The 24,187-nt window shown below is 43.1% G+C and overlaps 1 protein-coding gene across 4 annotated transcripts in view; it reads right to left on the reverse strand.

Annotated features, from left to right (window-relative positions):
* nbeal2 (neurobeachin-like 2) overlaps positions 1-24,187 on the reverse strand; it is a 32,107-nt gene that overhangs the window by 6,626 nt on the left and 1,294 nt on the right. The window contains exons 1-37 of one of the 4 annotated variants that reach the window (XM_086311956.1): positions 19,531-19,705; positions 18,283-18,371; positions 17,953-18,117; positions 17,364-17,445; positions 16,945-17,057; positions 16,599-16,681; positions 15,806-15,891; positions 15,388-15,691; positions 15,133-15,239; positions 14,652-14,738; positions 13,775-13,858; positions 13,465-13,563; positions 12,667-13,322; positions 12,433-12,565; positions 12,135-12,254; positions 11,702-12,032; positions 11,381-11,463; positions 11,181-11,273; positions 10,781-10,952; positions 10,019-10,152; positions 8,119-8,278; positions 7,688-7,790; positions 7,356-7,506; positions 6,963-7,118; positions 6,682-6,841; positions 6,099-6,187; positions 5,277-5,990; positions 4,959-5,143; positions 4,632-4,788; positions 3,448-3,591; positions 2,478-2,801; positions 1,172-1,321; positions 930-1,087; positions 682-806; positions 477-594; positions 215-372; positions 2-135 (exon numbers count right to left, since the gene is read on the reverse strand). In XM_086311956.1, the coding sequence (XP_086168082.1) occupies positions 2-135; positions 215-372; positions 477-594; positions 682-806; positions 930-1,087; positions 1,172-1,321; positions 2,478-2,801; positions 3,448-3,591; positions 4,632-4,788; positions 4,959-5,143; positions 5,277-5,990; positions 6,099-6,187; positions 6,682-6,841; positions 6,963-7,118; positions 7,356-7,506; positions 7,688-7,790; positions 8,119-8,278; positions 10,019-10,152; positions 10,781-10,952; positions 11,181-11,273; positions 11,381-11,463; positions 11,702-12,032; positions 12,135-12,254; positions 12,433-12,565; positions 12,667-13,322; positions 13,465-13,563; positions 13,775-13,858; positions 14,652-14,738; positions 15,133-15,239; positions 15,388-15,691; positions 15,806-15,891; positions 16,599-16,681; positions 16,945-17,057; positions 17,364-17,445; positions 17,953-18,117; positions 18,283-18,371; positions 19,531-19,560 (6,237 nt within the window). In that variant the 5' untranslated portion in view covers positions 19,561-19,705. Of the gene's footprint in view, position 1; positions 136-214; positions 373-476; positions 595-681; positions 807-929; positions 1,088-1,171; positions 1,322-2,477; positions 2,802-3,447; positions 3,592-4,631; positions 4,789-4,958; positions 5,144-5,276; positions 5,991-6,098; positions 6,188-6,681; positions 6,842-6,962; positions 7,119-7,355; positions 7,507-7,687; positions 7,791-8,118; positions 8,279-10,018; positions 10,153-10,780; positions 10,953-11,180; positions 11,274-11,380; positions 11,464-11,701; positions 12,033-12,134; positions 12,255-12,432; positions 12,566-12,666; positions 13,323-13,464; positions 13,564-13,774; positions 13,859-14,651; positions 14,739-15,132; positions 15,240-15,387; positions 15,692-15,805; positions 15,892-16,598; positions 16,682-16,944; positions 17,058-17,363; positions 17,446-17,952; positions 18,118-18,282; positions 18,372-19,530; positions 19,706-24,187 lie in introns of those variants that run through there. The other 3 variants (XM_086311955.1, XM_086311954.1, XM_086311957.1) reach the window with 3 other exon arrangements.

Raw genomic sequence — 24,187 nt, forward strand, 5'->3', positions numbered from 1 at the left:
CCTTCTTTTTGAAGTTGATGAAGTAGTGAGCCTGGTCGATGAAGAAAAGCTCCAGTGCAGACCTTCGCAGGTTGTAGCGCCTCAAATGAACCTCTCTGAGCTGTGACAGAGGTCGCTTGAAATCAAACCCAATTCCTGGGGGGACACATTTATTAGTGACCTCAGCTTGGACACGTGTTTTGGTTTTTTTTCCACAGTGTCAAAGATTTCTCACCCTCCTCTGTCTCCTCTTTCTCACTGCTGCAGTCATAGAAGTACAAGTGATGTGTGGTAACCTCCAGACGACCGGGAACAACTGCCACGATGGTGATGAGCTCACAGTCTTCAGACAGAACCAGCTTTTCTTTCTGGCTCTCGTCTTCTCCCTCCGCCCTGCGAGCATTGAAAAAAAGTACAGCTTCAGTGGATGTCCGTACCTTACATTTTTTAATACTGAAACCTGCTGCAGAAGGTGGCAGTAGCTCTGCAGAACTCACGTCTTATCCCAAAAGAGAAGGTCCTCTTCTCCTAACTGATCGTCCTCCATGTCGCTTACTTTTGCTTCCTTAGCAACAGCCAGTGGGAGGGGTTCGGAGCCACGGGGGCTTTCAGCTCCTGATAATCACAGAAATATGGCAACGTGGTGAGTGCAGCTTTGTACTTTGAGAAAAAACACTCACGTGCTTATAGTCTGTGGCATACCCATGTTATCCCGCAGGGCGCTGGCCTCGCTGTGTGGATCGTAGTTATAGTTGGGCACAAGTTTGAGGCGCATCTTTGAATATGTCTCTGCATTGGACAATTTCCATTTTACTTCCGGCTGAACTCTGGGATCAAAGACACAAAGTACACATCAGAACATTTTGGGTAGTGAGCACAGTAACAACTTAGTCTTAAAAATCCACAGCTAAACATGATATCTTGATCAGAGCTGAGAGGAGCTGTCGTACCTGTTGGCCCATGCTGCTCTCTCACAGGTCAAAAGCCTGCGGAGAGACTTCCAGTGCAGCCACACCACCCCCTGCTGGCTGGAGCTCTGCTTCTGCCAAATGAGGTACCTGTTGTTCTCAGTCCGGGCTCGCTTCAAGCAGGGATCCACTATTGCCTCCTGTTTTTACAGGCACATGCATGAAGTAAACGATGCGAAACTGTATTTCGGCAGTTTGCAGTGCGAAGGTCGTAAGGTCTTAACCTGAAATTTGGATTTGCTGTCAGATCTTTCTTTCTCCTGTTTAAAGGCTGTACTCATCAGGTCATCGAAGCACGAGTTCCAGAAATTGGACATGATGTCATGGCTCCTCCCAAACGTGTCCAGCTCGTACTGCTCCATGGTGGGCTGAACCTAGAGGCGCAATTGAAGTAAGTATAATGTGTTTATAAAGCACATTTAAACGCAGCTTAAACAGAACAAAAGCCGTCTCTGTACTAGGAAAGGCTTTGAAGCCAGACGGAAAGGATTCCAATATGCTATATAAGTGCAAGATAGGACAAAAACACTCTGGACCGCAGCACGTTTAAAACACAGAGAGACAGTGTCAGAGTTTATGCAGGAATTAATGATACTCTGGTATTGTCTCCCAGCTCGGACACTGTTTTTGAAGTGGTTAATAAAAGCAAATAAGCAAACTGATTTTGGTCACACAGCCAGCACACTGGTCATCTTTGAGAAGTCAAAAATTATTCAAGGTAACACTCAGTCATTCAAACTAAATATCAAATATCATTTCAATTAGAGAGCTTGCACATTAACCATGACAAGAACATCATTTTGGTCAGGACCAATATTGTTTTATTTAGGGCAGCTGTGGCATAAACCTTCTGTCGTTAACCGTTAAGCACTGCGTATTAAGATTCTTACTGCTTTAACGCTAAATGCTAAAACTGTAAGCACATTTACAACAAACTGTTCTAAAAATAAACTGAAAACACACTAAGACAGACGGTATGTGATCGCTTTCTGCATGAAAAAAGCGCCCTGGAAGTTTCACGTTAGCCAAAGTTATGCCATACTGGTTAATGTACTGCGGGATCCGTATACATAAGTAATCTAAACGAAGCAGATTTATAAACACACACTGTCACGCAGCGCAATGATAAATCAATGCTGAGCTCAGTGTGGAGTGTGTCTGTTTGGCATCAGTTCATGAACTATTTAAGGTGCAAGTACAAGCATAAACTAAGCTCTGCCTAAAATACCAGGCAACATTAGGGAGTTTAAGATTGCCTTTTCATTTTTCTAAACTTGTGATAGCTTTTCTTTCTTTTTTTTAAACTTTGCATTAGATTTCTCAGTTGCCCACCGGGAGGTAACTGGTAAAGCCTGAAAATAAAACCGCAAATATTCCTAAAGTACACAAACCTGACAGAGAACAGAGGCAGCCGTATCAGAGTGCACGCTTTATTAAACGTGCTTAGTGAGGAGAACAAGTTCTCGAGACTCCCTAAACAAAAGATAAATGGCATCTATTTTTAAATGCCCCATTTCAGCGGACACTGACCTGCTGCTGGTAAAAGCCTTGCCACTCCAGTGTTTGACAATAGGCCTTCAGGTCCTGGGCGAAGGTGGTGCTGCCGTTGGTGATGGGCAGGTTGGGCAGGAGCTTCTGGAGGTTGACGGGGTCGGCGTGCTGGTCAAGTAGCGTACGCACGATGGGCACAAGGTGGGAAAAGGTCTCTGGCTGTCCGTAGTTGGTGTTGTCCATTGCACCACCAGGCCACAAGGGGGAACCAATCCGCCCCAGCAAGAAGCACACCTCTTCCCAGCTCAGGCAGAGCACAGTCTGAAGAAGGCTGTGGAGCTTGAGATAGGCCATCTCACTCACCTGATAAGGGGAAACAGACACATAGATCTCAGAAAGAAAAAAATAACACTAATTTATTATTATAGGCACATTTTTTATGTGTTATATCAGTATTTGATTGAGAAGTTAAAAAGAAACTGGTTAAAAAGTCCCTCAAAATCACACTTGTGTACATAGCAAATATCCATGACTACCTCCAAACACCTGATTCATTTTACTTTCCTTAGTAGACCAAAAATTGTGATATGTGTCAAAGTGCAATTAAGTTAATATATCTTTAAAGTGACAAAAGGGGGAGTTGCACTACTTAGGAGATGAATGAAACCAGCAGCATGTAATGGAAAGCCTTATGGTCAGTTCATTTAACACTGCTCTCTCTATCCTACAGCGAGAACAGCCACAACAGCCGTGATAACTCAGAGAGAAGCTGCCCTTTCATACAGAACACTCCCTAAAAAGTATGACTGCAATATCTTTGAACAGAAAGCCATAGAAGGCCTGGTATTTAAAAACTATCTTTATCTGGGTTTACTTATCATGATAGGGACTGTAAACCTTTACAGTTCTGCAAAATTCAATGTTGCAGGTGTTTGCGTTGTGAAAGACATGCTTGGTGAAAAGTATTTGACATATATGGTTGGTGCATAATATCGTGGTTGCAGCTGACCGTGGGGTGCTGCTGTTGGATATATCCGGTGATGATACGCAGGCCGATCTGGGCCATTTCCTTCAGTTCAGTGTTTCCTGGACTTCCAGGGGTGCTATGCCAGGCGTTTAACTTGTCCAGCAGGTTCACCACCCCTTCAAAGATCTGCAACAGAACAACAACATCTGTCAACAAAGAACTCAAGACAAAGCCTAGACCTGTTTCCACACCTTGCAGCGTCTATAAAAATCCAAAGCCATTCAGTACAGCCTGACTTTAAAGGTTATTCAAATGCAAACTTCTCACCCAACCACGCCTCTCCACCCTTCAGTAGAGCAAGTTCCACATTTAGTACATGGACTGGTTCTTATATAGTACTTTTCTAGTTTTCAGGGAAAGTCTGAGAATCTTTTTTGGAAACACTGATTTATTTTCTCGCTGAGCGTTAAATGAGAAAATCAATGGCTAACGTAGCTGCATCGCAAAATAATAAAATCTTCCTTTAAAACAACAAAGGGTCAGTCATGACTCAGCATGGTGTCAGAGCAGGCTTTCTACCAATCACAGCCGTTCCTTGCTTGCTCTGTCTACAAACCAAGGTGTTTTGGGGTAAGCCACTGTGTATCCCTGTTTGATTCTGATGGGAGATGAGCACCTTGTAGTGAGAAACACATTATATACACATTATAAGTACTTTGTAAAAAGGATCATGAAGGTGGAGCACATTTACAAATTTTATGACCGTTTCTTGGTCTTGGAGCAGTCACAGAAACTGCCAGGCCACCTTTTTCTAAAAACCCTGTGCTAAGCTAAGCTAACGTTACTGATCTGTACTAGCTTGAATTTTATTTTGAAATTCAACTCACATATAGAAAGAGATAAAATAAGACACAATCATGAGGATATTCAGTAAGCTGATTATACTTAAATTGAGCACTTGTGCTTTGTGTTTAAAACTGAAGAATTTGGACTGATAAAGAGGAGAAAATGTGACATTATTTGGGCTACAAATTGGCAGGTTTTATTAAGAGCATATTTTTTCTTGGTGTATTGATTCATTTTGCTTATATAACCATAAAATATTAAATCAAATTTGTCAGGGACTTTCTTTTGTCTTTGGTGTTTTTCACTTATGAGAGTTAAATACAGGCTTTCAATAATGCAACACTTGAATGAGTTGCTGTTACATGAATCAGCTAATATACCTTTTCACTCCACAGCGCGTGGTTGTTTGTACCCTCTGCAAACAGGAAGTCCTGCAGCAGCCTGAGGAGCCGAACGAGACTGGGACAGAAAGGCAGGAACGCTCCCTGGGCGTCCCTCAGGTCTGACAGTGATGACTCCAGCATCATCTCCAACAAGCTGATGCACAAAGCAGCAAACAGACTTTGAATAATTCACTGCATAACAAGACGGTGCTTCTAGATATTTACAATAAGGTGATACAGATGAAGGAGTGGTTTCGTTTGTTTTTTCAGCTGCGAGACAGGCTCACTCCTGGTGCGTTTCTTCTCCAAGTCCGCGTAACTAACCTGCGTTTGATGTCATCGGGAGGGCGGACCAGCTGGCAGGAGGAGCCCAGTTTGGTGAGAACAGAAAATACCTGTCCTCGCTCTCTCCACACCACATCTTCCGCGCCCTCCGCTCCGCTGCCGCTCCACAGGACGGAGAACACGATGTTGGTTAGCAGGTTGCACAGCTCCTCCTCAGGGGTCTGCTGCAGTGTGAACAATAGCTGGTAAATGGAGCTCAACAAAATCTCATCAGATATCATAGACAAGGAACGAGATTTCAAAGCCTGGATTTACATGCTAAGTGCAGTGAAACCCGCATTAAGGGAGCAGGCATACCTGTGGGTTGGACGTGTTGGAGATTGTGTCTCCAGTAGGAGGATCTGTCCCATAGCTGGTGTCATCCAGCACATTGGACAAACTGGAGCTCTTCCTTGGTCTGAGCGGTGGGAATGGTTTGTAGTGCTCTAGAGGGGATGGTGTGTTGGTCAGACTACCAGCAGGTGTGTGTGTGCCAGTCTCTCCCACACCTGGCAAATCCAAATCAAAAGGTGATGTACCGAAGGGGGAGAGCGGATGGTAGTCCCTTCCCTCTTCTTCATGGTGAGACGAGGCGATGTCAACGGGATTGGAGGTAGAGGATGAGTGGCTCCCCTGATCCACCGAGTCAAACGACTTGAAATGCAGGGAGCCTGTGAAGTTTTTCAGCGGGCCTCCGCCTCCACTGGGAGGCGACTGTGATAAATCCGAGAAACCCTCAGAGATGTCCCGCTGTCCACCTTCATCCTCCTCGTCCTCATCCTCGATTTCCTGCGAGGTGCGGTAGTTCATGAAAATGTCTGTGCGTGCGTCCTCTATGACCAGGGATTGCTCTCTGCGCAGAGGCGGCCGGTAGTTTGGTTCTGCTGGAGTGTGGTTGCTCGAGTCGGCAATGGTGGCGGCGTGGGCCTCATAGGACTCTTTCACATAGAGTTTGGTGAGAACATCCTGCCAGCCAGGCTGCTTCGCAAGCTGTTTCACGTAATCCTCATTGGAGTAGATCAGATGAAAGAGCTGGGGTAAAACAGAACAAGAGCTTTTCATTACTGAGAATAAATCTTTTGGTGGGATAGGAGGGAAAAAGCCAGTTTTATAAGAGCACGACTTCTTAAGCAGACTGACCTTGCGACACACGTCCAGTCGGACAGTAAGTTCAGCTCGATGGGACAGACAGGCCACAGCCAGGAGGTCTCTAAAACTAGGACTGGCATCTGTGGAGCAGCAGTTAATTCATTGGTTTCATCATTTCAAGCTTGTTTTAATGGAAGGAAGTTATTGCTGTTTATTCAGTTTGTTTGGTTAGTCGATTCAAGGCTGGGGTAGGCAATATGTTTTCAGCGTCACTTTCAAACAGAAACCTGCAATCATTTTTCAGCATATTGTATCTGAGAAGGTCTGGGAGGCATGAAAAAGCAAGCTAGGCGAGTTGGGAGAGAGTTTCTTTTTTGGACTTCTGCCTGCTGCTTTTTTAATCTTACATACATTTATGAACCTTTAGTGAAACATTCAATTTAATTCACTATTTTGTCATTATTAGAACGTTTTATAACTATTATTATATTATTTTCTCAAAGCATTACAAAAAACAGGACTGACCACTGCACTTGATTTTGGGCTAAAGCGCAGCTTTCTTATCTAAACATCAGATAAATGTTTTTTGTCATCCATTTCCATCATAAAAGGAAAACTCTTGTGTTTGTATTACCTGTAGCGAGGACCTGCTCGTACAGACACCGGACAGTGGTCATGGTTACGGGAATGTTATCAAGACAGCAAACAAGTCCACGATAGCCAAAATCCCTTAGTTTAATGCGATGCTTGTTGCGCTCCGACACACGCTCGCTCTTGAGGATCTTGTACAAAACCTAGAAGGTAACCACAGGGAAACTGTGAGGATCCCATTTTCACAGTTTACAGTACGATGCACATATCTGCTGTTTAATAAATTGCAATATGTTAAGCAGAGGTCCGGTGACTGGATCTCACCCTGAAGACCCTCTCTCTGGCCTCATCCCCAAAGCTTGGATTGAGCAGCAAACTGTACAGCTGCTCCACGCCCCACTCCAGCAGCACTGTCTGCACCTGCTCGCGAGGAGGGCTGCTCCTCAAGAGCTCATACAGCACATCCAAGGAATTCACCACCTGAGTGAGAGAGACACGGGAAAGATGTGAAGGAGGAGGTTGATGAAGAGCCAAGAAATGTGGAGTAGGGAGGGTAAAGTTTGAAGTTGCACAAAGAGCATTTCGAAAAGTGCAGATATACCAAAACAACATATAAAGAAAAAGAGATTAGGAGTAAAATATTACACGGAAAAGGTCAAATGATAGCAATTTTAAACTCCTGAAATAAAAACAGCTGTAAAACATGCGAGTTATTACCTGCTGCTCCTCTCCTACAGTCAGAACGTAGGCAAGGACGCAGTGAAGCTCCTCTTGTGTAGGAGACTTAAGAAAATCTTTCAGCAAGGCGAAGAGAGAGGTTTGAATCGTCTGCTTCTCATCAGACAGAGAGCTGCCGTCTTTCTCCACACTGTGACCAAAGATATTTCAATGAATTCAATGAAATCCCATCTGAGGAACAACGTTTTGGTATCAAAGGGGAGTGAACAAAACACGGATATTTACAATAACCCGATAAGAGTGATGAGTATTTTTGAATACACTAATCATTTACCTAATGTGACCGTTCATCATCGTAACAGAAGGTTTACCTGTAGTATGTTCGAACGGTATCCAGTATGTACTGAACGCCGTACTTCCTCCTCATCCGCTGCTTGCTTTTGTTTATCACAGACTGCAGGTATTGTATGTGTGCTTTGGGAGACAAAGAATACTTTTGTCATCTTCTTTCAGGCTGACATTTAGAAATGTCAAACTAATATGCAAGACTGTGGTGAAGAGGAGCAGCAATTTATAACACGGGGCGTTGAAGTGGTGCATCAGTCACCGATTCCCTTTTGACCCGTCCCACAGCCTGAACTTGAGACATTAATGTATTCAGCCCCCACTCTGTTGTGCTTTGACCCGTCTCCTTCTCCTCCCACCATGTGCACATGTATAAAAAGGGACACAAAAAGCTTCGGCAGACATTAAAAGGTTCACAGGTGCATTACTCCACAACAAGGGGCTGCTTGTGGCTTACCCAGACAAACAGCAAAGTGGCTTTTGGTCCAGATGCGGAAATTAAAGAGCAGGTGCTGGTAGAGATGCTGTAAGAGCAGACTGTTGCCCTCATTGAAAACCTGCTCCAGCAGCAGCTGACATGCTATTAAAACATTCATGTCCATCATACTGCCTGGAACCTGCAGAAGAAACAAGCAGATAGCAGTTTGTATTAAAGTTCAGTTTGCTTTCATTTATCTGGATTTTTGGGAATGAAGCCCCGTTTAAATAACACTAAAAAAGAAGAAGAAGAAGAAGAAGAAGTAGTGTTTGTTTACTGTATATAACACTTCTATTTGTGAGCCACTGCCACACTAATAAGAAGTAGTTTCCTTACAGGATTGAACACATTAATATTATACATTTAAACATGCAATCACTGGCCACTTTATTAATTACCCCCGATTGTTAATGCAAGCATTTCAACCAGCCAATCACATGGCAGCAACTTAATGCATTTATGCAAGTATGAATGGTCAAGATGTCTTACTTGATTTAAGAAACTTTGAATGATACTTGACTAAGAAATGGAAACCTACGATTTGCACAGGCTTACTAAAACTGGACAACAGCCTACCTGTAATGTTGCTGACCATGTCAATCCTTTCATGACCACAGTGTACCCATCTTTTGATGGTTGCTTCCAGCAGGATAACATGCCATATAACAAAATTTCAAATCTGCTTTCTTGGGCATGACAACGAGGTCATTGTACTCATATGGCCTCCACAGTCACCAGATCTCACCTCTGGGATGCGGTGGAACAGGATTGTCACATCATGGATGCGCAAACAACAAATCTGCAGCAACTGTGTGATACTATCATGTCAACAAAGACCAAAATATCTGAGGAATTCCAGCAGCTTGTTGAATCTATGCCACAAAGAATTAAGGCAAAAGGAACTCCAACCAGTAATAGGAAGGTGTGCCTAATGAAGTGGCTGATTAGTGTATATGGCCAAGATGGCACAGAATGCAAGACCTAGCTAGGTGCATTGAAGAATTACATCTGAGAATACTGTATGATGAAGTCAAGTTCAGAGCTTAAACATACAGGAAATTATCACTGACCCGAAGAAGAAAAAACACTACTGTGGCTGCTGAATCAGCACTGTTGTAACTCGGAAACACGCCACATTAATCCGTGTTTTGTTTGATGCAAGACAGTGAGTGTTTTTGTTTAGCCCTTTTCAAACATGTAACATTGATCAGTCTGACATTCACGCTCATCGTGTTTTTATTCAGACATTTCCTCAAAAGTATGTGTGCCACAGTACTTGTGCAACATCTGCAACATATAATGCACCAGAATAGAGCTTTTTACCCATATACTACTACACTTTATAAAATATGCCACATCCTGTATGTACTTGTGCATCCATACATACTTTAGTAGAACAAACTAAATAAACTATAGCTTATACACTCTTAGTCTGTGCAAAAGTTCACCTGTGTAAAGTTAAACACAAGAAGACTGTTGAAAATATTTAAAGCAGGAGACTCTGAGACATGAGGCTAATGTTTCCCATGTCACTGTGAGAAAAAGTAAACACTACTCTGTCCTTAGATATCACTAAAAAAAAAAACAACCTTACTGCAATTCAGCACTTTCTCAGGTCGTACAGCTGCTATCACCACTCTCATTCAAAGAGTGACTGTGCAGTCTAGCAAACTCCATACATTCACCCCACATAATCATTTGATACTGTCATTCTGAGAGAACCGCTGCTCTTTCGACAACACTAGACCCGTTTATTACACGGCGATTACGCTGCATCAATACAATGGAAAAGGTCAGATATTCGCTTTCAGATGATAATCAGTTCTTCTCTCATTTAGTTCCCACTCGATGGAATGGATAGCATGTGAGGGGAGCTTACTTTGCTGAGCATGGCTCCTATGATGCTTGGGCCGTGGCAGTGCAAGAGGCTCTCTTGATTAACGGGGTGTTGGCGAATCAAGTTTTTCACCATCAGCAGGAACGCGGCGATGCTGTTTCTCTCTAGTCTGCCCTCTGTGAGAAGAAAAATAGGGCAAATCATTTTTTCCGGTGTTACCGGCAGTCATCATTTCGCATTACCAGGCACTTTATTGACATTTTCTAATCTCATGATGAGTCATCCGACATATGTCAGATTATATGTTTCATTTTGTTACATTTTTTCCAGTCTTAGGTGAACTGACCTACTGACTTCTCATCATTATGCCCACATAGATTCTGACATTTAACCTATTAGGGTTGATTGCACAATGCTTATTGTTTGTCTGCAACTTCCTGCTTGTCATTGCATCGTGCACTACATCTAAGCTCTAATTTACTACTAGTCAGGATGTCACTTATAGATTACATCTAAACTAAATTCAACAGGAAATAATGAATATTTGTGATACTAGCTTTGAAAACTATAAACATGCAATGCTTTCTGACCAGTATACATGCAGTGTATGCAGACATGCTGACAGCTTGGTTTAATTTACTAAAAGCAGATATCTCAAAACCTGGGCAAACAAATCGAAGACTATCTATATGCTACTAGAGATTTGTGAGATTCATTTTGGCGAGCGAGCTATTTGATTGTATGCTATAGCCGCATATAATACACAGAGCAGTAAAAAATTAAATTAACTCAAGATTAACTGACCTGCAGATTTGTTCAGCGGCAGCAGCATTGCAGCAGGGCCTCTGGGGGAAGTGAGTTCTGGCCCCAGCAAGTCTGAGATCTCCTGACCTCCATTGTAAACTTGTTCAGCCTCACACACCTGCTCAAGCAGGGGCAGCAAAACCCCCATACCACCGACCACGTTTATAACATCCTGCAGGGACAAAACAAAATAAATCACAATCATAAAAAAAGAAAAAGAAAAAGAAAATTAAACCATGACAAAAATAGCATTGTGCAGTGCTCAGTGCATTATTAGTACAGTATAGGTAAGAGTTCGCAGGCATATAACATGGGTAGTTATAACACTTCTTACTTGCCATAAATGTGAGATACAGTTTCAAAATGAATACAATACATTTGAAAATGCTTCATATCTAACCTTGATGTCCCAGTTCACCACCCTGTGTCCTGTAAGCCTGCCATCATAATGGTGACTGGGTGCCAGGTCCAGACATATCTGATTTTTAAAGGCCTGAAGAAAACATACACACACACATGCATAAACAGGAATAATCTGTACTGTTTATAATTCACCCAATGACAGCACTGTAGTGCAATATGAAAGTTTCAGTGAGCTACCTGTGGAGTGTAGTACAGCAGCAGTTTGCTATTGAGTTCAGACAGCTCTCCTTCCACTTTGAATAAGGACACGTGATTGGGGCCTGTGATGAAGTGTAGAAAGCAATGTAGGTCATGAAATATGCAAACATCGCTCGGTGCACATGTAAAAAAGCTACTCTTGTTTTCAGTGTGCGCAGGACTAATCTTTCAGCAACACGTCTGAGAGACTGTGATTTTTCTTTACTGCTGGTTTCCTGAATATTTGATTGTATGCTGAATTCTGGCAGAGGTGAATCCTAACTTACACTAATACTCAAAGTGATTAAGAACATTTTGCACCTGCAGCATGTAGAGCTCTTGTTTGGGTTTGCTGCAGAGCTTCGTGGCAGATGAAGGCAGTGCCTAGGAGCCCATCCAGGGATGTGGGTGTCCCCCACTCTGTGTCCTGCAGTCCTGCTGGGATTGTGTGCACTGGAGAGTCTCCTATGGACCCCCAGCGGCCACCCGCAAAGGAAGCTGGGAAGGATTGGGAACGGATGAGGGAGGGGGCATGGGAGGGGAAGGCAAACTCAGGTGACGGAGTGGAGGAAAATGATGTGGGCAGGTTAGGAGAGGTGGTGGTGGTAGTGGTCCGATGGCCTGCAGAGCCGATGCAGCAGGATGTAAAAGGCTTCAGGATCAGGTTTGGGTGGGGTACAAAGAGAAGGAATTAGAATGATAAGGAGGAACTCCTCTCTAATAATAGAATACATGCGATGCTAGTTTCAGTTACCTCACTGAAAGATGGAAAGCGAAGCTGTGCGGTTTTACGCAGCTCCCCGTCGATGTAGATAGTGACCAAATTCTGACCAAAAGGACGGCGGCCTGGGATGTGAACTATAGCCACTGAATGCTGTGAATATAGCACAGCAAACACACGTGTTGATGGAAAAAAAAAAATGCCATGCTAAAAGTTTGAATACTACAAAGGTGAACATTATGAACATTAGTTCAAAATTCACAGCAACTTTATTCTCAAGAGAAAAACTCAATTTATTACATCAGATATACTCCAAGGTGTCCACACTCACCCAGCACGAGTCAGCTAGTGGATAGTCTTGCAGAGCAACAGCCATGTAGTCTTTCTTAGTGCAAACAGCCACCACCAGCACGCCCTCCATGGTGAAGAAGGCCTCCAGTCCAGTTCCACTCGCTGTGAAGAAACTTTACAGAAAAAAAGCATCTCAGTCAAGCACTTTAGTCCACAGCAATAAATGTAATTATATCGTGTTGTTACTTTATTGCTCACAAATGTGTCCTTTTACCTGTAGAGCTGTTTCCTGCGTGGTCCCTTTCCCATGTCATGCTGAGTACCCATGCCAGAGCTGGCAGCAGGTTTACGGTTGTTGGAGAAGTCTGAGTGAGAAGAGGGGAACTCCATGTTAAGGCAGAGCCAAGCGTGAAAAGCAAACCCACTGCCTGGCCATCGCTGGATTGAGGGCACCATGATCCCTGCCATCGGGGGTGTAAGATCAAAATATTGCAAGGCACTGTCCTTTCCTTCTCTGGCTGCCATGGCTGAAAGCACACGTATAACGCGAGTGCAGTAGGGGTGGACCCTCCCTGCCAGTGCGCCGTTGTCCTGGCCAACCCTGAGGAGTCTCAAGAGACTCTTCAGCTCCTCTGGTTTGAAACATAGAGAGCCCAAGTCCTGCAAGAGGCCCAGCAGGGAGTCTGCACACTGCCTGTCCAGACACTGGGGATGGGAGAGCACCTGCAGCAGAGCCCCCACCATGCCTGCTTCCACAGCCACCGTGCGACAAGACAAGGAGCCACCGCAAACGGTAGCCAGCCACTGAGCAACCAACAGCTGTAGGTCCCTCTGACCTGAAAGGTCAGGCAGCCACTGCAGGAGCAGGAGCAGAGGCTGGTCGTTACTAATGCCAAGGTGATGAGCATGGGCGTGCGCGCCCTCCACCGCCTGGATAGAAGACAGAGAATAAGAAATAAAGGATAAGATATAGACAGGTTAGGCTAATGACTATAACACCATTTAAACTGGGGCAGTTTGACTTCTACTGTCTCTGTACTCATTAAGGAAAATGAGAAAATTCATATTTCACCATGTTCATCAGCTCTTGCAGAAGCCTTTTGGTGGGTTGACCTTGACTCTTCAGCACGTCAAATAGCTGGGAGTAGCCAATCCTCTCCTTGAAAACCTCCTGAGGGGAAGTGAGACAGAAATAGGCTGGAGAACGCTGTTCTGCAGGGGATAGCTAGCTGGCACACTTCCATATATTGGAAGGAAATACAATGAGCTTTCCCCACATTAACGGAAGGAACTTTCCTGGTCAGCAACCAGGAATTGTAACATTTGTAGCGTTGAGGAGAACATGCAGGTTTTTGTCTAGAGGACATCAAGGAGGGCTTTACCTTAGCATTGGGTGAGTTACTCATTATAGCTGTGAGGACTCCCAAAGCATGAACTGTAATACTGTCTGACCCTTTCTCCCAGACCTGTATGGAAAAAAGGAGGCACAGTTGATTAGAAATGTGCATCATCATGAGCTGGCGCCAAAATTTCCCAAAACAAACTAAAAGTAAACCCTACACAAAAGCTTCAACACATGAATTTTGCACCAAATATCTACAAATTGTAAGAGGAATTTTATTAAACAGCCCTCTTTAAAAAAGTTTTTACACCGTAAGTACTAAAAGTAAGCACACAGTTGAACAAGTCACCAAACAATCGCCCCGTTGTTAATTACTGATAGGTCTCAGCATGCAAAACCCAAAGCCAACCAAAAAAACCCGAAAAAAAAGAAAGAGCTGAGGCAATCCTCAACTACTGCGAGAAATTAAGCAACATCAAACTCCAGGATAGGAGCCAGATCTTTTATACAAGCACCACCAGTCACACGTCAGAGCAGTTAACGCATGAGGAAAAGAAGGAAAGACGTGCACCCAAAAGCAACCATTTCATGCACTATGAAAAACACAGCATGCTCTTATTGCTCAGTGCTGTCAACAGGGAATTCAGCCTATTTACATCTGTGATAGAAATCAACATAATGCCTGAAATAACTAAGATGAGCTGTGACAGGACACTTGTGTGATGGCAGATAAAAAGAAAACTCGAGACGGCAACTATCATGTACAGCCAGTGCTACCTGCTGTATTTACAAATGAGTGTAAGCCAGACTTCCTGCCCTAAGCTTCCTGTTTAAATAGCTCAGAGCAGCTAACGAGTGGAGAGAGCACTGAGTTTCCTGCTGACAGTCCAATAGCAACACAGAGTGGGGGAAAGTACCTGGTCCACTTCGACCTCAGTGAGTAAACGCGTGGTGAGGTCACACACAACCTCACGCTCCGGCCTACGCCTGTTGCTCTGAAAGAGCTACAGGACATACAAACACACGCAGGCAGACACGCACACACAGAGAGCACAAAAAGACAGACAATTAGACCAAAAAAGAAAAAAAAAAAAACTCATCCGAGAGAGGCAGAAGAGACAGGTGTGATCCTGGTCTCTCTCAACAGATGCAGGGGTACTTCTTTATCAAAGCCAAGTGACGGACAAGTAACATGGAAGCATGAACATTTGTGATTTTTTTTTTTTCAAGGTAACCAAAGAAGAAAGAGATTAGGCGGCAGATGTGACATTTATGAGAACAACAGAGGAAATAGACGTGAGACAAATAAAAAGGTGACAGACTGGTAGGGAGGCTGGTTCAGAAGAGCACAGAGATGAAAGAGCAGACACAAAATGTTTTTAAAGGACTTGCTCTGACCTTGCTGTTCTGAATGAGTCTGAGGATGTGTTCAAAGCAGTTGTTGTTCAGGAAGATAGCTTGAAGGACTGGTCTGTCAGAGCACTGCAGGATCTCAGGAATAGCAGCTAAAAGTGACAACAATAGGGTTGACTCATCTTATTTATCACACACTGGGACAATTGATTCTTGCCCTTCATACCGACTGAGAGAGATCAACAAAAAGGGAGCAATCTGCACCCAGGCAGAGTTGAGACTTAGTGAATGTGCTCTTACTTAGCATTTGGCTCTGGAGCGAGATCAGGCTGTCTTCCCAGGACTGCCTGTCTTCCTGATCGCTGCTAAGTGGACGGTTCCAGTTGAGGAGCTGGAAGTAGTTCTCCAGGATGGTCCTGATCTCCACCTGCCGCTCCACAGGGCTGCTGGTGTGCAGGAGATGGATCATCGCTGTCAGGCACTGCAAGCTCAGCCGCGGGAGTCTGGTGTCCTTGGGTTCAGGGGAGGTCCGGCAGCACCATGCTCGCAGGACCGAGAAGAGGTCATCCACAGAGTAAGGAGTGATGGAAAGAAGACCATTCTTCTGCAAAAAACAAGGCGGAGCGTGACTCTGACTCACTTGTATTTTAGTTTGACTGTCTACTGTTTTTCCTCAGACTGCTGAGTGATTATTGATAGACAGGACAGAGTAGCAGACCTTTCCTCCACTGATGACAGCGCCTTGGAGATGAGCCAATCTGAGCGTGAGGAACTCTGGGATCTTCTCGCTCTCCTGCAGACTTTCTGTGTCAGGAAGCCAAAACAATATTATGTAAGACAAGCTAATACTGGAACCACAAGACAGAAAACAAACGCAGTGCTCTCAAAATATAATTAAATTAAAGCAAAAACATTTTCTTTTCAGCCTCTCTAGTTTGTTTCTTTCCCTAATGCATACTGGGACCGATTCCAGGCTCCAGTCACTATAAATAGCACACGGGGCTATAGTAAATGACCAACAGCAAAAAATAAATAAATGAAAGGGAAAACTTCATACCACAACGCCTCAGAAAACGTCCCTTGGAGTGCCTTCTTTGTTTTACAGTTATGCAAAAGAGAAAAGCCTAAGCCTTTCTTATAGGCTCGGTATTACACAAGTAGCCCCTTAACATTGCCAATTACAGCTTGGTATTATGATAATCCTCCTAAAATGTGGACATACTGAAACTTGTCCAGCCTGAGATTTCCCACATGGCTAACAGATTAGAGCAAACGTGACTCTATAATTACTAACGCTTGGACAGCTGATTGAGACCTGATAATTAGACGCAGAATAACTGAGTTCTTTTTACCCGAAGTAAACATGCTGAGAACTGAACCATTTCTACATACACATACATTTTTTCTTTTTTATTCCCAGACAGTGATTCACTTGGAACTGTTTGATTCTTGTGGTATGTGAAGCCTGACAAAGATCAGAGTTGCAGAACAGCTGAAAGGGAGTGTCTCACCATGGAAGAGGGCAGGCAGCTCTTCTGGCAAGGCCAGCGGGGAGAACTTATACTTGTTCCTCTCCAGCAAGCTCACCTCCTCCCTGTAACACACAAAGACTCGAGTCACCACGCTCCCATTCACATCACGCCTAGTTAGTGTGCGGCTGCCACTCAAACCGCTGGTACTAATGAGGTTTGTTTGACTTGAAGGCTTAGATGCAACAAGATGAGGTGTTACTGTGACAAAAGATTGTGCAAGACGTTGAATGCAAATAAGAGTATTCTTCTAGTCTTTGTGCGCCCAAATTCCACCTCCCACACATTCACGCAGGCAATGTCCAGTGTTGAAGTAACACACACTCACCCTGCTAGGCGTCTCCTCCACGTCTGATAAGGGTCAAACAGGCTCTCGCACAGCACAAGTCCGTACTGCACGACCGACTCCAGAGACGATTTCTCCCCTTGTCCCTTCTTTAACTGATCGAATGAAAGTTGGTACACATTTATTCACATCTGCATCATCTGTAGTTCATAATCAGAGTAGAAACCCCTGTTTGAACATCTTTCAAATTCCTTAACAATGAAAACAAGGTCAACTGCACACCCACCCACTTCTCTTTTAACCATAGCCTAGTTCTCTTTCCTTAGGGTAAGCATATATATTTTACTACCCAGTTCTGTGTAAGCCTACTGGATCTCTACTTCCATATCCTATTTCAGCAAATTTGTCCATGTATGGGGAGCCAAACTGTGTCGCTGAAATCTTGCTTATGAGGGCCTTACCTGGTTTAAACAGAAATTCAAAAGTTTGATAGTCTCGAAAACAAAACTAGGGGTCTTCTCTGGATCAATGTTCTCCATATTCCTAGAAGTAAAGAGAAATCATAGAATTAGGTTAGGAAAGGTGCTAGGAAAGGTCTCACAGATTGAAAGGGGTGAGGGCACTTTTTTCGGTTAGTCACTGTGGAGCATAATAAAAAAATCTACAGTAGAATCACCAGTCAAATCTGATTTAATTAAAAAAAAACACCTTCAAACGTTACTATATCTGTGAAAAATAGAAATTACCCAGTTCCCCTCACACCCTGTTTTTTTTGGTACAGACTGTTGAATAAAGAGAACTGATAGTGGTTAAGATTTAATTCCACCCACTGCGTGAACTAAGGTGACATCATGAGACATGCGACGCAAATTCGGGCGTATGATTTGGAACCCGAGATGTAGCCTGTCCTAATTAGTCATCTCCTGCCTATCGTCGTGAGAACGTCTGCAAGTTGTTTTACAGAACGCTACGATTAGCACAACCTATTAACTGCGCAACATGTTTACAGTTCTCATTACAACACATTTGCACAGCAGGCTGTGCCCTCACCTGCAAACAATGATGAAGAACTTGATGAGGAGCAGTGGGTGTGCAGTGCTGCTGTTTTGCTCTGCAGCGCCGGTGAGGTGTAGCGCACTGTGCCATAGCTGCGTGCTAAGGAACACCAGGACCTCCCGGGGGAGCAGGGGCACCTCTGAGCTGCACTCCTCCAGCCTGGGAGATGAGAGAGGAGGACATGAGAGAAGAGAAGGGAAGTAAGAGCAAAGAGGGATTGCAGCAGAGGCCGTGAAGCATAAACATGTCACAGTCCACAGTGCGGAATATAAACCGGTGGAAATTTGTGGCTTTGTAGTTTGTGTAAAATAAATAGCCGCTCACCTCCGAGGCTCCAGCGACTGCACATCAATGAGCCTCTCAAAGGATGCCACAAATGCCTCCAGCCACTGCTGCAGATAGCCCACATCCTTCTGTGGAAGGGAAGAAGAAACAGGTGAGGCTATAACAAATCGGCCTTCACGCCTCTAGGCGTACAGTGTTAGTAAACAATGAAGGGCATGAAAAATGCCCACCTATAAAAGCAAGCTCTTTGTGGTCAGTTGGACCAAGTAGTATCAAACAGAAAGGTTTAGCGCTAAACTCTGACACACGGTGGCTACAGAAAATGCTATGACCTGTTTTTGTAACAGGATGTTGCAAAGAGATGCAATTCTCACAGAGAGGAACACATGAGCTATTTCTTTCCTTTTTCATCACGGGGGAGGTTGAAAGAAACAAAAACAACATGTTCCTTTCATTCAAATCATAATTCCACCCATAACGTCAACAGTGGCCCTGTGTTCACCGTGAGCACATCCTCGTCTCGGACAAGATGTTCTTATTACTGCCCCTCTATAATGTCATGTAAGACAACTTCATTTGTACAAGGATGTTTATATACAACAGTTGCTATCACAGCTACCATCAGTCTCTGCACTGCAACATATCCTGTCAGTCTTCCCTCCACACAACAGTCTCTTGATCTCGTTACAAACAAATGACACAGGTCACAGGCGAAACAGGTCAACTTTAAACTGTTTTTCTTTTATGAGCAATGCTTTGATTTCGATATAAAGCTGGCTCATTATTATCGATAGACAAGTAGCCCTACTTTTGAGAATGTAAAGTTTCAAAACTCAATCTGAAAAAACTCAAAAAACTGAGAAATGTGCAGAAATGTTCTCTGATGTTCATGTGCCAAAACAACCTGTGCGTTCTGATAACTGAGCAAGCAAGTAAGCGTAGCGTGAATCTTCTCCGATTTAGAAGGAAGACATGAGCTGTCTCAGACCGCCTGACTCACTGTACACAAATAACATAAAAAACAGCACATGGTATAACAATTCATCAGGTACTTCCCCCTGAACCAGCAGGGAAATGGCTCGAGTGAGCAGCGTTTGCTGCAGCTCGTGTGGGAAAGCAGCACGGCGATTAAAATCTTACAGTTCAGCACAGTTCTCCAACATGTATGCTTTCATGTTCTGTTAGATCTGCATTTTTAAGTTGCCTGAATAAGAGTAGCAGCAATCTAATAACCTGAACCCTTTGTGCAACTATGCCTTTCCTGCATTAATGTGAAATGTACATTACCAACTGGCATTGACTTATGTGCCTGTCCATCTCTCATTGTATGCGGCTGAGCAGGGTGCCGGGTTCTTGCGAACCCAGTCTCAGATGAACCGTTGGCGTAGACAAAAGTCAGCGGCTCAGCTGCACATCACTCCTGACCACCAGCAGCGTCTGACTCGCTCGTTTTTTGTCTTCAAGCGTAAAGCGAGCAACCAGGAAATTACTTGTCACTTTAACTGAAGCTTATTTCCTTCATCCTCGCCTCCTCGTCAAACCCCTTCCTCTTTTGGTTGTAGTGCAACTTGTGTGTAGATTGATGAGAGGCCTCTATAAAAACATCCCACAGTAACAATAAAGCACCGGGACTACATTTATGATTCCTATATTTAGCCAAAAAAAAAAAAAAAAGATGTTGCAGGAGAAACTTTGAAATTTAGCGTTTGTTTTTGTAAAGTGTGTCTGGCTGTGCTTATGCACAGGGACCAGAAGACTGTGAGCAGATTCAGCTGAAACAGTAGGTGGATGCTATAAAATCACAAAAACTGCATTTGAAATTGGAGAAATTGACTTTAGATGCCTTCAAACGGTTAAACTTTACATGCAGAAAAACCCCCATCTGATTTTAAAGTTGATACACAAACTGCATTTTAAAATCTCTGCGTGTGCTCAACGAAAACAGGAAATGACAAACAACCTATTGTTGTGTGGCTCTGTCATCTGAACAATTAGGTATTTTAAACTTGAGGGGCGAAGATAAGAATCTTAAAGCTGGTTTTTATTTTTCATTATTGAATAGAATCCACAAGTATGCACACTAATATGCTTCATAAAGTGTAGGTTGACTAAAGAGGCTGTGGCATTCAGTTCAGGTACATTGGTTGGCTGTGCAACAGGTAGATTTTAGTGTATGATTAAAAAACAGGGAGAGACAGAGATCACAGATACACCAGGTGTTTGAATCAGTTCTTGTTTATAAAAACCCGCCAAAAAATGTGTGTTTTTTTAATAAAACAGAACTGGCTTAGACTTCTGGTACAGCGCTGCTTTATGTCTCCACCTTTAACGACTCCTAAAATCTTCCCATATCGACTTACTATTGATCAGCCCCTCTAAACAAATCCGAATCATTTGCTCGCAGCTAATTCAACAAGCTAGTTCAAAGACAGATTTACAATTAGAAAAGCTAATTAAAACCACAATTAGAACAAATGTCACAAACCAACCATGAGCTATCGGCCTCTATAAAGCATGTCATTTATCTCTGTTTTCTCTGCACATGGCCAAGCAGCTGTGCCGCTCAGTGCTGCTTGGCATTCAGCTTCGCTCCAGCTTCCTGCACAAGGGAAAGCAAAGAGAACTTTGATTTTCCTGGTTAGCCGTTCGGTCGGTAAACAGGGGAGCCCAGGCACACAAGGGGATTCAATCAGAGGGCTAACAGGGCTATATATCGTCAGCTGCAGGGATGGATGTATCTCTGAGAACAGTTTGCTGACATGCATCAAAGCACTAGTAACTGGGACAAACACACAGTAGCACGACTGACTGTGTAGGGACAAAAGCAAGGATGTGTGATTTGTTCTTTTCATAGAAATCTGAGGAGGTGGTTTCACAGCTGTTGATGGGTGGCAGCTGGGTTAACGCTGTGGCCCAGCGCTGCGTCTCAAGGCTTTAATTAGGTCCTCAAGCTATGGACCACAGAATAATAACACACCATTTCTCTTCCAGACTAATATCTTACTCTTACATCTTTACTGGCTGAAAATGATGCTTCTCTTTTTTGGCAGAAAAATGGCATCTGTGATTGGAGGCTTACTCCTGACTTAGAGCAGCCTGAAAGGTTGGAACTATCAGTCTTTTTTATTTCTTTATTTTTGAAGATTTATTGATCATCTTATCTAAACAGACTGAAAATCCACCTTTTTATTGTTTACTATCCTCAGATTTGTTTTATGTAGTACTTTCAAATATGACGGGGAAACAAAGAATTCTCACACGTGAAAGCTGGATTTTTTTTTACCAGTATATTAATTTGAACACTAATTAAAGCAGTTGTTGATTAATTTTTTTTTATGTCAGCCATCTCATCAACTGATCACTTCATTTGTACCTAGTGGTGCGTGTTGATGCATTTGTAACAACATGAAAGCATATTTACCAGATATTTAAGACAATATGACTCATTGAGCTATCCTGACTTTTACCAAGTCAACAGGTCAATTAAAGATTCAATATTTAAGAAGAACTCAAACAATAAGAGTAAGTACAACAATGTTATTAACTCTAGTAAAACTACTCGCTGCCTATTTATTCTTATGTAATAGTCCTTGGTTTTAATTGGACAAAATAGAAAACAAGAAGATACAAATGTAACTTTTTACTATAATCACCAGTTGATTGATCAATCAATCAATTACATTGATACAGATATAAAATATCAAACCAACAAAACTGATCAAGTACTGGTTATTACTACATCCTGACTTGGTGAAAAGCTCAAACATGCCCAAGAACAATACCTTTTTGCATTTTTTCCAGACAAGATCTAACAAGTTACGCACCAGAGCGATTAGATCAGACTCTTCTGCGTACCTCCATACCGCAAGTCATGAGGATTTTATAATGGCCTTCAAATATTCTTAGATGTGAGATATGAAGCAATGAAATAGTGCTGGAAAGGCTGGCCTTACAAAACTGGAGACACAAACACGTCCTGTCTCTTGCACAAAATCTTAAAGTGCCCTAACTACAACTTTGTTTAGCACATTTCCTGACAAAATTACATCAGCAAGCCCTGAAAACCAAGAACTTGTCTGTGAGTAAATAGTCTAGATGTAAATTGCCTGTGCTCAGGTATTTACTGAGCTACAGTATGTGGCAAAATAATAGGAAGCTGGCATCGAGAAAATAATCAGCCTATAAATCATCGTCTGCCTGTGATTTTTGAAGTCACTTGCACAGAACTTTTACCATTTTTCACCGGCTTTAGCGCAATACGCTACTCAATCACAATGTCTATTAAACATTTACATTAGCTCCTGATCTAAAGGTCTGGCAAGAAATGTGATTTTTTTGCACAGTCAAAGGAGGCGGACCTCCTTTATCAATGACAAGCTGTGCTTTCTAAAACAGATTAAAGGCTGGAGATACCACATTTACTCAAACATGCTGAAATCGATTGTTATGATGTATGAAGTTGTTGTGACATACTTAACAACTTCCACGGGACAATATAAGGTCACTGAAAATTTGAGTACACCGGTTTTGGTTTTGTCAGGGTGCACAAAGGAGGTGATAAATGCACAACATTTCTAAACCAATATAACAAATCTGTCAGTGTCACAAACAGGGACACGTAAGGCGCTTTCGGACTTAAAATGAGACGTGTTACAGGGCGTAAAGCAGCCGAGGGCTTATTTACAGCTTTGACAAAACCCCCTGTTGAATAAAGCTCAGGTTTCTTGTCCATCTGACTGATTTACAGCAATCAATACGTTCTTTAGTGTGACAAATTACAAACAAGGTCTGTGAGTCAGAGATGGGCTGTGTACTAAAAGATGATATTGTCTGTGTCTACCTGACTAACAGGCGGGTAACAAAAACACTGAATACAATTACATGGTGGTGTTTGTAGGAGAGGCCAGTGATTGTTCTCTGTAGTGGTTCTCCTGCCTTTCCACGGCCTGCTGTGCTCCTCTGAGTCACATAAGGCGGTGACATTTAAGCTCAAATCAAATCCCGCTCGAGCAACGGGGTATGTCGTTTACACATGTGAAAAATACACTTTCAAGAATGCTGCGAAAACATGTGCCACTCTTAAAGTCAAAGGAGGAAACTTCTGGTCCTTTTAGGCTTCAGGGCAACTGAAGGAAAGTGACACGGAGCCAAGAGGCAGCTTAATAAGGAAGTGATCTTGCACATAGAGATGTGAGACAGCTGACGGAGCCAGATTCAGGGCAACCCCTCCCTACCTCACAGACACACCCCCCCCCCAATGATTTGTTCTAGCAATGGATTGTGACAGCACCTACTACTTGTTTTATTTGTTGCATAACCAGAAATGTTCAGTAACTTTGCAGTTACATGCAGCAGCAGGAGGAGCACAGAGGAGTGGATTAAACACACTTCCTCTGGGATCTGCCCAGAGCGACCACAATCACCACTTTGACAGTAAATGCTGCAAAAGGTGATACACTGTTGACCTTCATCGGTGATGCATTTATTAGGGTTTGTTTGCAGTTTGTCCACCTTTGACTTCACTCTTCTAGAAAGTCGTTGGCTGCTTTCCAAGATTGGGATTAAGCCCTTCATTAAAACAACATTCAGTGAGATACATAATGAAACATGAGCCACTCTTTGAGAAGGTTTTATCACTGTCAAGAGACTAGCCCTTTAGATCTGCTGTGATGATGAGATACAGCGCGTACAAACTTGAAAAAAAAAAACGCTCCTCTTCTTCTTTTTTCTTTTTCTTTTTTGTGTCCTCAGGCATGGAAGCAGATTGCAAACTCATTAAATAATAATAATACCCAACCAAACTGTCTTCCTTCTTCAAGTAGGAACATGATATGAAAGCATTTGCAATATTTTACTCCAGTTAATTTGTTTTCATCCATATTAGCAATATATTACACCTTAATAAACATCCAGAAACCTGAGCTGCACTCACGCCCACAGGGGA

This window comes from Aulonocara sp. 'chitande type north' Nkhata Bay, linkage group LG11 (assembly GCF_057382095.1).
Source record: "Aulonocara sp. 'chitande type north' Nkhata Bay isolate Kocher_YH1m ecotype deep benthic linkage group LG11, A_spYH_male_GT1.1, whole genome shotgun sequence".
In the NCBI taxonomy this organism is placed as follows: domain Eukaryota; kingdom Metazoa; phylum Chordata; class Actinopteri; order Cichliformes; family Cichlidae; genus Aulonocara; species Aulonocara sp. 'chitande type north' Nkhata Bay.